Source organism: Rattus norvegicus, chromosome 9, assembly GCF_021556685.1.
Source record: "Rattus norvegicus strain SHRSP/BbbUtx chromosome 9, alternate assembly SHRSP_T2T, whole genome shotgun sequence".
Taxonomy (NCBI): Eukaryota; Metazoa; Chordata; class Mammalia; order Rodentia; family Muridae; genus Rattus; species Rattus norvegicus.
This window is the reverse complement of record NC_141542.1, coordinates 4,358,508-4,373,882: the sequence shown is the minus strand read 5'-3', so window position 1 is coordinate 4,373,882 and position 15,375 is coordinate 4,358,508. Positions and strand designations below refer to the sequence as shown.

At 37.0% G+C, this 15,375-nt stretch overlaps 1 protein-coding gene across 1 annotated transcript in view; it reads left to right on the top strand.

Moving 5' to 3' along the window:
• Positions 1-15,375, top strand: part of LOC148003230 (extracellular calcium-sensing receptor-like) — a 157,289-nt gene that overhangs the window by 10,881 nt on the left and 131,033 nt on the right. Inside the window, 5 exon segments of the mRNA XM_087569107.1 lie at positions 6,263-6,557; positions 6,884-7,154; positions 7,157-7,656; positions 8,327-8,450; positions 8,453-8,571. Of these exon segments, the coding sequence (XP_087425233.1) occupies positions 6,263-6,557; positions 6,884-7,154; positions 7,157-7,656; positions 8,327-8,450; positions 8,453-8,571 (1,309 nt within the window).

The following is a 15,375-nucleotide window of genomic DNA, read 5'->3' as shown; positions in this document are numbered from 1 at the left end:
TGTATGTTCTTTTGTGATTGGATTATTTGACTCAGGTTGATATTTTCTAGTTCCATCTATTTCCCTAAGAGTTTCATGAAGTCATTGGCTTTAATAGCTGAGTAGTACTCCATTGTGTAAATGTACCACATTTTCTGTATCCATTCCTTCCTTTTTTTCTTCCTGTGACTTCCAACAAGCAGACTAAAAGTTAGAGCAATGCAGTTCCTTGTGAGATAGATCAAAGGCCACATTACTTAATTCCTTGCTGCCAGGCTACAGATGCCAATCTCCTACAGCATCAGCTTTTTGCACAGAGAAAGAACAAGAAACTTTTAAGACTATTTCAAAGTTATTGTCAGCATTTCAGTATAATTAGAGAACTAGAATATCTGGAAACCCTCAGACTTCAAAGCCACACCAAAGTCTTATTCTGTGCCCTGTCTCTAACTTCTCCATGCCAGGAGGCTCCTGGCATCTAAATTGGCACCTTAAAAGAGGCAGGGACTTTGAAGAAGGTAAGTCTACACAGATTGGACTCTCAATTGGACCTTTCAGACCTGTTTATAGAGGGTGAGAAATAGGAGTTGATATTGCCAACTGCCGTCAGCAAAGGTTGAAATTAGGTACCATGAGGCTTGTGCCAGAAGCCATCATCTCTGGCTGTAAATTGACTGCTGCCATCTGCAGAGGCAGGATAGTAGGTGCCATCACAGGCAGGTTGGGTTGGTTGAGTACCATCAATGCCAAGGGTACATCAGGAATCATCAGCTCTGGTTTTCATTGCCTGCTACACCAGGCAGTTCTCATAGCATTTCTTTTGGGAGCTATCAGCACTAATATTAGGTCTGGAACCATCAGTTTCAGGTTATGTGCATTTCTTTTATCACTCAGGATGGAAAAACGTGAACCTATTGACATAGAGTTCTTTACAGATGTTATTAACTATACTATTAAAGAAAAAAGGGATTAGGGTTAGCTCTAGCCAGCTGATTGACTTTCTTCAGTTTGTATAAATGGTCAGTCCTCAGTTTCCAGGAAGGAGAAATTTAGATATGGGTACATGGGAGAAAACACGGTTAGAGACTGAAAACTGGTTTAAAGAGAACAGAGGATTAGGTGTGTCCCCTATAGCATTTGCTATTTGGAATGTGCTTAGGAAGGCATTGGCTGATAAGCAAAAAAAAAAAAAAATAGCCACATATGTTCAGGAGACAATAGATTCACCTCCGTGCGAGGAAACTCCTTTCCTACTGTGTCACTTAGGATCTAAGTTCAATGTTTATTCTTCAACAGAAAGGTCTAAGAAAAGTAGCTCAGAAGAAGGTAGTGATAAATCAAAAAAGAAAACATCAACCTCTGAGAAGCAAGCTAACTCAAAAAAGAAATTAACAAAATATCATAAACATATCTGGTCTACCCTGCAGCATTTAAAAATAAGTCATTCTATAAGACTCACTGATAAGGGGTTGGGGATTTGGCTCAGTGGTAGAGCGCTTGCCTAGCAAGCACAAGGCCCTGGGTTTGATCCCCAGTTCCGGAAAAAAAAATAGAAAAAAAAAGACTCCCTGATAAATATAAAAAGAATCCAAACAGGTTGTGATCAGCTGCTGGTGTACTCTCTGCTCTACAACAGGGTATATTGTTAGGCTGTTTTTCAGTTATTATGGAGAATAAAAAAGGTTAAAAATTCCTTTTGGGAATTATTGTCATTTAAATTCCTTACAACTCCTCATGATCAATTTAAAGAAGCTAGAGCCCACCAAACTAAAGATAAATTTTTACCATATATATATGTATTTATATATGTAATTGTCGGAAAGAGAGTTATCTAAGATGTTTGATAAAGAAGGATGAGAAAGAAAGAGTTAACATTTGCCTAGGAATTTTATGTAGTCTTTGTTTTTAATATCTGAGTAGTACTCCATGTTGTAAGAGTACCAAATTTTCTGTATCCATTCTTCAGTTGAAGGACATCTGGGTACTTTCCAGCTTCTCGCTATTATAAATAAATCTGCTATGAACATAGTGGAGTATGTGTCCTTGTTATATGTTGGAGGATATTTTGAGTGTATGCCAAGCAGTGGTATAGCTGGGTCCTTAGGTAGTTCTATGTCCAATTTTCTGAGAAACCACCAGACCAATGTCCAGAGTGATTCTACCAGCTTGCAATCCCACCATCAATGGAGGAGTGCTCCTATTTCTCCACATCAATGGATAGAACTAGAAAATATCATCTTGAGTGAGGTAACCCAGTCACAGAACACACATAGTATGCACTTACTGATAAGTGGATATTAGCCCAAAAGCTTGGAATACTTAAAAAAATCGCAGATCATATGAAGCCCAAGATTAAGGAAGACCAAACTGTGGAGGCTTCATTCCTTCTTTGGTGGTAGAACTAAATACTCATGAGAGGAAATACAGGGAGAACGTGTGGAGCAGGAACTGAAGAAAAGGTCATCCAAAGAATGTCCCACCTGGGGATTCATCCCATATACAGCCACCAAAGCCAATCACTATTGCTGATGCCAAGATGTGGTTGCTAACAGGAGCCAGATATAGGTGTCTCCTGAGAAGCTCTTCCAGAGCCCTACTGATACAGACGAGGATGATTGAAGCTAATCATTGGACTGAACAAGGGTACAACAACTGAGGAGTTAGACTAAAGACTGAAGGATCTAGAGGGGTTTGCAACACCATAGGAAGAACAACCTCAACCAAAAAGAACCCAACCTGAATTCCCAGGGTCTAAATCACCAACCAATGAGTACACATGAAAGGACCCATGACTCCAGCCACATATGTAACACAGGATGGCATTGTCCAGCTTCAATAGGAGGAAAAGCCCTTGGTCCCATAAGGCACATTTCCCCAATGAAGGGGAAAGCCAGGTGGGTGGGAATGGGAGCCTCCTCATAAAAGCAGGGAGGTATCGGAAAGGAGGGGAAAGGGGATAAAATTTGAAATATAAATCCATAAATTATTCAAGAAAAATAAAATTGAAAAAGAAAAACATAAACATATGAAATGTTTATGGGTATGGGGAAAAATTTTGAAGAAACAACTCCCCCAAAAATGACAAAGGAATTTATAGTAAAAATAGTAGCTGTAGCTCTAAGAGCATGGAGATGCTTGCCTAACAGAGATACAAATACCAAAAGGCTTGTTAATATGATATAGAAACCAGAAAAAAAATTGAGAATTCTTTTGCCCAGATGATAGAGGTTTTAAAGCCAAAGATATTATTTTAAAACGTCTTGCCTATACCCACTTGTTACTCTCTCCTAAAGACAATTTAAAAATCTGTTAATTTATTTAAAACATATGCTGAGGTTGTTATTCCATAATTTTAGTGTGTATCCCTAACAACAACCAACCAATGCTAGAACACCATACAAAATCTTTCTAATCAAGGGCAGAAAATATTTATTAATTTAGGGTTTGCTCAAAAAATTATTCAATTAACCAGACTGGGCATATCATCCAATAATGTCCCAGTAAGGCAGGAGGTACCATACATTTTAATGCTTCTTGCTCTAATCAGAGCAGAAACTCAAACTAGTTGCCCTCCTTGTCTGAAAGGGTACCTCTGGCTTAAAAAGTTCCAATCTAGCTATCATAAAAATGATACTCGAAATATCCAATAAAAAAAGAGATTGAAAAAAAAAGGCACTGCCCTATCTGGTGCTGTAAGCCTCAATAATACAGTTATCTTATTAAGTCAGAAAAACATTGTGAGGGTCCTACCTCAGGCCCCTCAAACAATAGAAGCAATTCAAGAGCCTCAGGCAACCAATCCGTTTGTCCTTGGAGAACTATCTAACAGCTCCTGCAGGCAAAACCTGGCAGTACAGGACTGAACCTCCACAACAATATTTACTCATGACCTCCTCAAACAGCTTACTTCGATTATTAGCATCTAAAAATATTTTTTCTCACACAAGACACCTTTGCATAACAAACAAATGTAGTGACTACATTTACTGTCTTTTAAATAGTACAGACAAGCCCATTGTTTAAAAAAAACTATGTCATTGTTTTATATCTATTTTACAAGTTTAGCTCCAATATTCAGAATTACAATTCTTGGTTCAGTTTAGAAATTACCTTTGTCTATTGGACATATTCGAGTTTATTCTGATTTCTCATCCTTTGCATGAAGATAATGAAAAATTTAATTCATTCACAACAAATTGTTGCTTTTGCTAGGAAAATAAGTTAGCAAAATCTTGCAACATCATCAGATCACCTCTCCACTCAGGGAAATTGCTCCTAACAAAATTTAATACAGTTCTCAGTCAAGTTCATATTGTTTTGCACTAATAACTTTGAGAGTGGGGCCATCCCGGAATCTTACTTGTCTAGAAAAAAAATCACATCATTTAAGAAACCTGACACTTCTTCTACAAGTAATCAAACAGCAATATTTTTGTGCTTTTAGTAGAAATGGACCCAATAGCCTCATTTGTGTGAATGCTTGGCTCATACTAAGTGGACTTGTTGGAGTCCATTTGGTCTTGTTAGAGTTAGTATGTCCCTAAGCAGGAATGGTTTAGAACTCCAAATAGTTAAATTTTGTCCAGCGTCTTTTCTTCTGCTGCTTGTCGATAAAAATATAGAACTTTCAGCTTCTTGTCCCATACCTTTTCTGCCTCCATACTACAATGTTTCCCAGCATCATGAAATGGACAAGATCTCTCAAAATGTAAGTTAGCTGCAGTTAAATGTTTTCCTTCTTAAGATTTGTTATGGTCATTGTGCGTCTTCACAGTCAATAAACCCAAGGAAGAGAGGCTTGTTCTTTTTAAAAGTTTGGAGGAATATTGATTTTGGAACTTTCTTTTAGGACAACAGTGAAATCTTTTAAATGTTGCTTAGTGAGCCATCCAAGGAAGGATATGAAACAAAATGTTGCTGAGTATGACTTGATCTTTGAGTTCCTGGCTCAAGTGGACACAGAGGTGATTACAATTAGTATGTTACATAGAGATTGCTGCTTAGATATCTTGGAAAATAATGATGCTGTATTTTTTGACGTAGTTTAAAATATGTGCCTGAAGCTAAAGTGTAGAGCTATAGATTTATTCCCTTTGTAGAGGAAATGTCAACATAGCCTCTTATTAACCATTGTCTGCAGTTATTAGTGCAGTTATATGAATACATATAAAGAAAAGTAAGAAGCTGAGAATGAAATATAACTGTGAGGAACTGATTTCATACCTCCCAAAAGAATAAGAGTATATACTTGTAATCTAGTGATTATGTGGAAAGCAAGAGAGAGAAAAAGAGAATCTCTTTAAGTTTACTCTATAGCAATCTAGGTATAGGTGATTAGAAAATAAAGAAACCCATCAGGCAGATATGCTGGTGCAAGACTTTATTCCCAATAGTCTACAGAAAGAGACAGGTGGGTATTTCTGAGTTCAAGACCAGCATGATATACATAAAAGCATACAGTAAAGTTGTGTCTCTGTGTTATTAAATAAACCAAACAAGCAACTGAGCACTAAATGAATGAAATGCATAGATTCATGAATGCATAATTAAATATATGTATACATACATAAATAAATTGAACTCTTTATAAATAAGGCGAATAGCTAGGAATCAACCTGCGTATGTTTTGTCTTGAATTCATACATCCTGAAATCCATAGAAATGTATGTATTACGAGGTGAACATGCACACAGTCTCACACAAAAACAACATAATACTCATAATGATAAAAATATAAAGGGTATGGTGCTGCATTCTTTTTAACCTTATCTATTCATATGCAGAAGCAGGATTTTCTATGCTTGTTCTATGACACTAGTCATTCCATGCTGCCATAATAAAAAAAATTATATCAGATAAATAATTACAATGGACACATATGAAATAAAATTATCTTTGAATTATTATTTAATTAAGATATTATTTTTTAAAAGTCATTGAGTTGATAATAGAATAGTGGATTTTTATAAGGAACCTGAGAAGGCTATATATCAACAAATCTGCTATTGGGAGAAATATGATTCCTGATTTGTAAACAGAATGTGTAAGGAATCAACTTATAAAATATAAATAATATGTGATTTGAGGATCTATAACTAATGAGATATTACCTACTCCTAACACATTTACCTAAGGTAGTTCATCAATTCATAATGAAGACATTAAATTACATGTTTTATAGAATCAAAGTTGAACTAGAACATTTTGTGTACTAAATATGTGAATGTGTGTGGTATATATGGTATATATGATTATATTATTATGTTTTACGTCACTTACACACATATAACTTTAAGTACTACCAGTATATTCTTGCTCTGCTACTTGCCATTGAGGAGGTCAATGGGAACCCCAATCTTTTACCCAACATATCTCTTGGATTTGATTTCTACACTGTCAGATTCACTGAGAAGGAAACACTTATGAATACTGTTGTTGGGCTCACTGCTCATAGGCAGAGAAAGGATTTGCCTAATTCCAATTGTAAAAAGAAAAAAATTTCTGCTGCACTCACAGGAACATTATGAATAACATCTGCCCAAATTGGGACATTGCTTCAGCTCTTGAAATGTCCCCAGGTGAGAAAATTTGGATGTGCACCCTGAGAGTCAATTTTCTTAGTTCGTATTATAGGTGTCTTTAAACTGAAAGAGCCATTTTTCAATTATCCAAACATCAAAACATACCCAGAGTTCAATCCAGATATATTTTGCTTGTAAAAGATAGGTTGGTGTAGTAAATGAAACCAGGTAAGTCCTTAAAAATTACAGACTTAACGGAAATTTCTGTAAAATCTAGTAAATGGAATGTTTTTTTAAAATCTTCTCCTGTTTTCGTCTATTGCTTCAGGAATGAATTTTTATTTGATATTAATTTTCTTCCTTTTTTCACCAATTTGGTTCAGATTACTTTTGGACTTTGTGATCCTGCCTTGAATGACCATGGTCTATATTCTTCTCTCTACCAAATGGTCCCCAAGGACACATCTCTTTCCCTTGCCATTGTTTCTTTGATGGTTCATTTTAGGTGGTCATGGGTAGGTCTCATCCTCCTTGATTACCACAAAGGAAATAAAATTCTATTAGATTTTAGAGAGGAGATGGAGAGACAAAGAGTCTGCTTTGCTTTTGTAAAAATGATCACAGCCACATGGGCTTCATATTTTCCAAGATTCTGGTAAATATGGATGAGACAAATGTAATAATTGTTTATGGTGACATTGATTCTCTAGAAGATCTAATGAGAAATATTGGGCAAAAATTATTGACATGGAAAGTCTGGGACATGAGCATTAATCACCATGCTACTGAAGTTACTGATTATTCCATGTTTGACTCATTCCATGGAAACCTAATTTTTAAGCACAATTATAGAGAAAATTTTGAGTTTACCAAATTCATTCAAACATTTAATCTTAATAGATACCCAGAAGAAATTTATCTTCTGAAGTTGTGGAATTTGTTCTTCAAGTGCTCATTTTCTGATATTAATTTTCATCTCTTGGACAACTGTCAAATCAACACTTTTTTGGATGTGTTACCTAGTCATATATTTGATGTAGCCATGAGTGAAGAGAGCATTAGTATTTACAATGGTGTGTATGCTGTAGTGCACAGCCTCCATGATATGAGACTTCATCAAGTTCAAATGCAACTATATGAAAATGGAGAAGGGATGTTTTCCCCCTATGGCAGGTAATAACTGCTATATATTTTATTGACACCACACTAACATATGAGATTTACAATGACACTAACTTTTGTCTTAAAAAATCAGATTGTGTTGTCCACAGTTACAGAAAATTTTGTGTTTCTAACCTTATTTAGACATCAATGCAGCTTCAATAATACATTGCTGTGAAAAGATGTGTATTTACTAGAAGCAAATCTCCTTATTCAACATTAAGTTCATTTCATCAATTTATAGCTCTGTAATCTAACCATGATAATAGTTACAATAAAAATAACACTTTATATATTTCTTACAAGTAAAATAGAAACAGAAACATTTATGTGAAACACCGATTGTTGATTTATACTTAAATGATGCCCTTAATTAATTTCTAAATATCACCACTCTCATTTTAGACACTGAAACTCTAAAGGTATTCTGAAAGCAAATGTTTGTGGGTAGGTTTCAAGAAATTTGAGCTTTTCATGGGTCATTTGTCACCAATTGCTTACTTGAGCTTGGTTCAAAATTTTCACTTAAAGATCAATAATCAAGAAGCAAAGTGATATTCTATACACTCAGCTTGTCACTTACTCAGCAATACTTGAAGCTTCATTATTGTTGATGGTCACATCAGAAGTTAAAAACAGTAAGACACATTCCAAAACCCACATCTTTTTATGCCCCTTGGGCACAATATCTTCAGCTTAACAATTTCCTGAAGGACCTTGAGGTAAGAGACAATAGGAGTTTAGATTGGAAACAGAGAATAGATGAAGAATATGATATTCTTAACCTTTGGATTTACCAAAGGGTCTTGGACTAGAAGTGAAAATGGGATCCCTTTTTGCAAATGCTCCCAAGGGTCAACAGTTGTCTTTATCTGAACAGATGATTCAACGGCCAGAAATATTTTCAAAGGTATGTTATGCATTATCTAAATGCTTTGTGCTAACACAATTATGTTTTCTGACATAATGGTACTTGACTGAAGTTCCTTTATAATTCCACTATCAGTATGAAATACCATACTAGTATACTGACTATTCGGGTTCCATGATTCAGATCAATGAAAGTATATAGTGGTCAATAAGTCCCCCACTGTTTATTCATATGAGGATTAGGTTTCCTTTATTTGTCACAAATTAGGGATGGGACACATGATAAGAAGAAATTTCCATCTCCAAATGACTTATGTATTAATGTGCTGGAAAAAGATCTCTCATGTGGGATGAATATAATGAAACAATATTGAAATTTAAGTTTTTCCACCATCTTTATTAAATTGGATATTTCTTATTTACATTTCAAAAGATATTACTTTTCCCTGTTTATAGGCAAACATTCCCCTCACTCCTCCCCTCCCCTTATAGGTGACCGTTCCCCTCCCCATCATCCTCCCACTACCGCCATCCCCACAACAATCCCTTTCACTGAGGTTCTGGCCATGTCAGGGCCAAGGAATTCCCCTTCCACTGGTGCCCCTACTAGGCTATTCCTTGATACCTATGAATTCAGAGCCAAGGGTCAGTCCATGTATAGTCTTTGGGTAGTGGCTTAATCCCTGGAAGATCTGGTTGGTTGGCATTGTTGTTCATATGGGGTCATGAGACCATTCAGCTCTTTCAGTCATTTTTCTGATTCCTTCAACAGGGCGGCTGTTCTCAGTTCAATGGTTTGTGGCTGGCCTTCACCTATGAAGGGCAGATGGGGTCTTTCCAGCTTCTGGCCATTATAAATAAGGCTGTTATGAATATAGTGGAGCATGTGTCTTTGTTGTATGTTGGAGCAATTTTTGGGCATATGCTTAAGAGAGGTATAGCTGCATCCTCAGGTGGTGTAATGTCCAATTTTCTGAGGAACCTGCAGACTGATTTTAATAACGGTTGTACCAGTCTGCAATCCCACCAGCAACGGAGCAGTGTTCCTCTTTCTCCACATCCATACCAGCATCTGCTGTTGTCAGAGATTTTTATCTTAGTCATTCTGACTGGTGTGAGGTGGAATCTCGGGGTTGTTTTTATTTGCATTTCCCTTATGACTAAAGATGTTGGACATTTCTTTAGGTACTTCTCAGCCTTTTGATATTCCTCAGCTGTGAATTCTTTGTTTACCTCTGAACCCCATTTTTCAATACGGTTATTTGTCTCCCTAGAGTCTAACTTCATGAGTTCTTTGTATATTTTGGATATAAGCCCTTTATCATTTGAAGGATTGGTCAAGATCTTTTCCCAATCTGTTGGTTGCCGTTTTGCCCTAACATCAGTGTCCTTTGCCTTACAGAAACTTTGTAGCTTTATGAGGTCACATTTGTCAATTCTTGATCTTAGAGCATAAGCCATTGGTGTTTTGTTCAGGAAATTTTTTCCAGTGCCCATGTGTTCGAGATTCTTCCCCACTTTTACTTCTATTAGTTTGAGTGTATCTGCTTTGATGTGGAGATCCTTAATCTACTTGGACTTAAGCTTTGTACAGGATAATAAGAGTGGATTGATATGCATTCTTCTACATGCTGACCTCCATTGCTGAAACTGCACCATTTGTTGAAAATGCAAATCTTTTTTTTATTGGATGGTTTTGGCTCCTTTTTCAAAAATCAAGTGACCATAGGTGTGTGGGGTCATTTTTGTGTCTTCACTTCTCTTCCACTGGTCTATCTGCCAGTATTGGTACCAATACCATACAATTTTTAACACTATTGCTCTGTAATATTGCTTGAGTCCAGGGATAGTGATTCGCCCAGAATTCGTTTTATAGTTGAGGATAGTTTTAGCTATCCTGGGATTTTTGTTATTCCAGATGAATTTGCAAATTTTTCTTGCTAACTCTATGAAGAATTGGATTGGAATCTTGATGGGTATTGCATTGCATCTGTAGATTGCTTTTCATAAAATGGCCATTTTCACTGTATTAATCCTGCCAATCCTTGAGCAGAAGAGATCATTCCATCTCCTGAGATAGTCTTCAATTTCTTTCTTCAGAGACTTGAAGTTCTTATCATACAGATCTTTCACTTGCTTGGTTAAAGTCATACTGAGGTATTTTATATTATTTGGGACTATTATGAATGTTTTCAATTCCCTAATTTCTTCCTCAGCTTGGTTTTTTTTGTGTGTGTGTGTGTGTGTGTGTGTGTGTGTGTGTGTGTGTGTGTGTGTGTAGAGGAACTCTACTGATTTATTTGAGTTAATTTTATACCCAGCCATTTTGCTGAAGGTGTTTTTCAGGTTTAGTAGTTTTTTGGTGGAACTTTTGGATCACTTAAATATACAATCTTATCATGTGCAAATAGAGATATTTTGACTTCTTTGTTTCCTCTCTGTATCCCTTTGATCTTCTTTCAGTGTCTGATTGCTCTGGTTGGGGCTTTGAGAACTATATTGAATAAGTAGGTTGAGAGTGGGCAGCATTGTCTAGTCCCTGATTTTAGTGGGATTGCTTCAAGTTTCTCTCCATTTAGTTTAATGTTAGCTACTGGTTGCTGCATATCACTTTTACTATGTTTAGGTATGGTCCTTGAATTCCTGTTCTTTTCAGTACTTTTATCATGAAGGGGTATTGAATTTTGTCAAATGCTTTCTCAGCATCTAATGAAATCATCATGTGGTTTTTAATCTTACAGTTTGTTTTTATATTGGATTATGTTGATTTTTTCCATATATTAAACCATTCCTGAATGCCTGGGATGAAGCCTACTTGATCATGATGGATGATTGTTTTGATGCATTCTTGGATTTGTTTTGCAAGAATTTTATTGAGTATTTTTGTGTCAGTATTCATAAGGGGAATTTGCTCTGAAGTTCTCTTTCTTTGTTGGGTCTTTGTGTGGTTTAGGTTCAAAAGTAATCGTGGCTTCATAGAAGGAATTCAGTAGTGCTCCCACTGTTTCAGATCTGTGGAATAATTTGGATAATATTTGTATGAGGTCTTCTATGAGGGTCTGATAGATTTCTGCACTGAACCTATCTGGACCTGGGCTCTTTTTGGTTGGGAGTCTTTTAATGACTGCTTCCATTTCTTTAGGAATTATGGGGTTGCTTAAGTGGTTGATCTGTTCCTGATTTAACTTCAGTACCTGGTATCTGTTTAGGAAATTGTCTATTTCTTCCAGATTTTAAAGTTTTGCTGAATATAGGATTTTGTAGTAGGATCTGATGATGTTTTTCAATTTCCTCTGATTCTGTTTTGTCTCCCTTTTCATTTCTGCTTTTGTTAATTTTGACACATGCTCGGTGTCCTCTGATTAGTGTGGCTAAGGATTTATCTATTTGTTGATTTTCTCAAAGAATCAGCTTATGTTTCTGTAGATTCTTTGTATAGTCCTTTTCATTTCTGCTTGGTTGATTTCAGCTTTGAGTTTGATTATTTTCTGCCTTCTACTCCTCCTGGGTGTATGTGCTTCTTTTTGTTCTAGAGCTTTTAGGTGTGCTGTCAAGCTGCAGATATATGCTATCTCTGGTTTCTTTCTGTAGGCACTCAGAGCTATGTGTTTTCATCTTAGCCCAGCTTTCATTGTGTCCCATAAGTTTGGGTATGTTGTACCTTCATTTTCATTGAATTCTAAGAAGTCTTTAATTTCTTTCTTTCTTTATTCCTTTACCAGGTTATCATTGAGTAGAGCATTGTTCAACTTCCATGTATATGTGGGCATTCTTTCTTTATTTTTATTACAAACCAGCTTTAGTCCATGGTGGTCTAATAGGACACATGAGATTTTTTTCAATATTTCTATATCTGTTGAGACCTGTTTTGTGACGGATTATATGGTCTATTTTGGAGAAAGCACCATGAGGTGGTGAGAAGAAGGTATATCCTTTTGTTTTAGGATAGAATGTTCTATAAATAACTGTTAAGTCCATTTGATTCACAACCGCTGTTAGTCTGTCTATGTCTCTGTTTAATTCCTGTTTCCATGATCCCTCCATTGATGAGGGTGGGGTATTGTAATCTCCTACTTTTATTGTGTGAGGTGCAATGTGTGCTTTTAGCTTTAGTAACGTTTCTTTTATGTTTGTACGTGCTCTTTTATTTGCAGCATTGATTTCCAGGATTGAGAGTTCATCTTGGTTGATTTTTCCTTTGATGAGCATGAAGTGTCCTTTTGTATCTTTTTTGATTACTTTTGGTTGAAATTTGACTTCATTCGATATTAGAATGATTACTCCAGCTTGCCTCTTCAGACCATTTGCTTGGAAAGTTGTTTTCCAGCCTTTTTTCTCTGAGATAGTATCTGTCTTTTTCTCTGAGATGTGTTTCCTGTAGGCAGCAAAATGCTGTGTCCTCATTACATATCTAGTTTGTTAATCTTTGTCTTTTTATTGGGAAATGAGTCCACTGATCTTGAGAGATATTAAAAATAGTGATTGCTGCTTCCTGTTTTCTTCATATTTGAAGGTGAGATTATGTTTGTAAGCTTCTCTTCTCTTTGTTTTGTTGCAGAAAGATTTATTTCTTGCTTTTTCTAGGGGGTAGCTTGCTTTCCTCTGTTGGGCTTTACCATTGTAGGGTTGGATTTGTAGAAAAATATTGTGTAAATTTGGTTTTCTCATGGAATATCTTGGTTTCTCCATCTATGCTAATTTAGAGTTTTGCTGGATACAGTAACCTGGGCTAGCATTTTTGTTCTCTGGGGGTCTGTATGACATCTGTCCAGGATCTTCTGGCTTTCATGGTCTCTGGTGGGAGATCTCATGTAATTCTGATAGGTCTTTCTTTATACGTTGCTTGACCTTTTTCCCTTACTGCTTTTAATATTCTTTCCTTGTTTTGTGCATTTGGTGTTTTGACTCTTATGTGACAGGAAGAGTTACTTTTCTGGTCCAATTTGTTTAGAGTTCTGTAGACTTCTTGAATGTTTATAGGCATCTCTTTCTTTAGGTTAGGGCCTTTTTTTCTATGATTTTGTTGAAGATATTTAGTGGACCTTTGAGTTGGGAGTCTTCACTCTCTTCTTTACCTATTATCTTTAAGTTTGATCTTCTCATTGAGTCCTGGATTTCCTGTAAGTTTTGGACCAGTAGCTTTTTCTGTTTTACATTAACTTTGACAGTTGTGTCCATTTCTATGGAATCTTCTACTCCTGAGATTCTCACTTCTATCTCTTGCATTCTGTTGGTGATGCTTGTATCTATGGTTCCTTGTCTATTCCTTTGGTTTTCTATATCCAGTGTTGTCTCACTTTGTGCTTTCTTTATTGTTTCCATATCCATTTTTAATTCCTTTATCTGTTTAATTGTGTTTTCTTGTAATTCTTTCAGGGATATTTGTATTTTACCTCCAAGGGCTTCTACTTGTTTACTTGTGTTTTCCTGCATTTCTCTAAGGGAGTTCTGTATGTCTTTCTTAATGTCCTCCATCATCATGATGAAATGTGATTTTAGATCTAGATCTTGCTTTTATTGTGTTTTTGGATATTCACTGTTTGCTTTGGTGGGAGAATTGGGCTCTGATGATACCATGTAGTCTTGGTTTCTGTTGATTGTGCTCCTGTGCTTGCCTCTCACCATCAGGTTGCCTCTGGTATTACCATGTTTTGCTATTTCTGACAGTGACTTGACCTTCCTATAGGCCTGTGTGTCAGGAGTGCTGTAGACCTGTTTTCCTGTTTTCTTTCAGGCAATTATGGGAACAGAGTGTTCTGCTCTCAGGCTTGTAGTCATTCCTGTTCATTGACTTTCATCTGTCCCTGTGAGCAGGAACAACAAGGGTCTGCCCCTACTTCTTCTATGTCCCTGTGTGCAGGGGACCCAGACTGTGCTAAGCGTTTTCCTCTAGAGTCAGAAATGTGGGCAGAGAGTAGTCTCCTCTGGTTTCCCAGGCATGTATGACCCTCTGAAGGTCCAGCTCTCCCTCCCACGGTATTTGTGTTGAGAAAGCTCTGTGACCTGTTCCGCTCATATCTGGGTGCTGTCTGGACCACAGGGCTCCTGCAGTTTGAGTTCTCCTAACTTCCCATGCCCAGTGGCAATATTCAGTTTCCTCTTGGGCCAAGGATGTGGGCAAAGGTGGGCAGAAGTGGTGGTCTCTCCTGAACTACAGTCTCAGGATTGCACACACTTCTAGGCAATCAGGTCTCTCTCCCACGGGGTTTGGGAGCAAGGACTTGTTGGCCTTGGTCAGCGAGTTTTAGGCAACAGATAGAAACCAGAAAGATCTGTTCCCAGAGGAATTTTGACTTTGTGTGCCCTGAGTACACAAGGCAGGCCACTTGGGGCAGAAACGTTGGTCTTACTCTGGTCTTGGGCCTGAAGTCACTCCTGGGAGCTGGGTTTCAGCTCTCTGTGAGGGTAGAAATCAGAATGACCTGCCCCCACTTCTCCTGGGTCCCTATGCACAAGGGGCGCAGATGGCACTAGGACAGAAATGCGGGCAGAAAGTATTCTCTGGTTTCCCAGGCATGTCTGCCCCTCTGAATGTCCAGCTCTCCCTCTCACAGGATTTACATGCAGGGAGCACTCTGACTGAGTTCGCTCAGATCCAGGCACAGTCTAGACTGCCTGAAATTTATTTTTTATTGTATGGTCAAGTACCAAGAGCGGAATGACTTTTAGAATAAAGATTATATTTTGCTTTATGGTTCCAGAAGTATCCAAGCCTACAAAAGATAGAAGCATGACAACGAATGCTTATACTGGAGACAGGAATAGTAAAAGGAATAAAATGTTTATATCCACTCATATTACAGTAGAAAGAAAGAAAGAAAGAAAGAGAGAGAGAGAGAGAGAG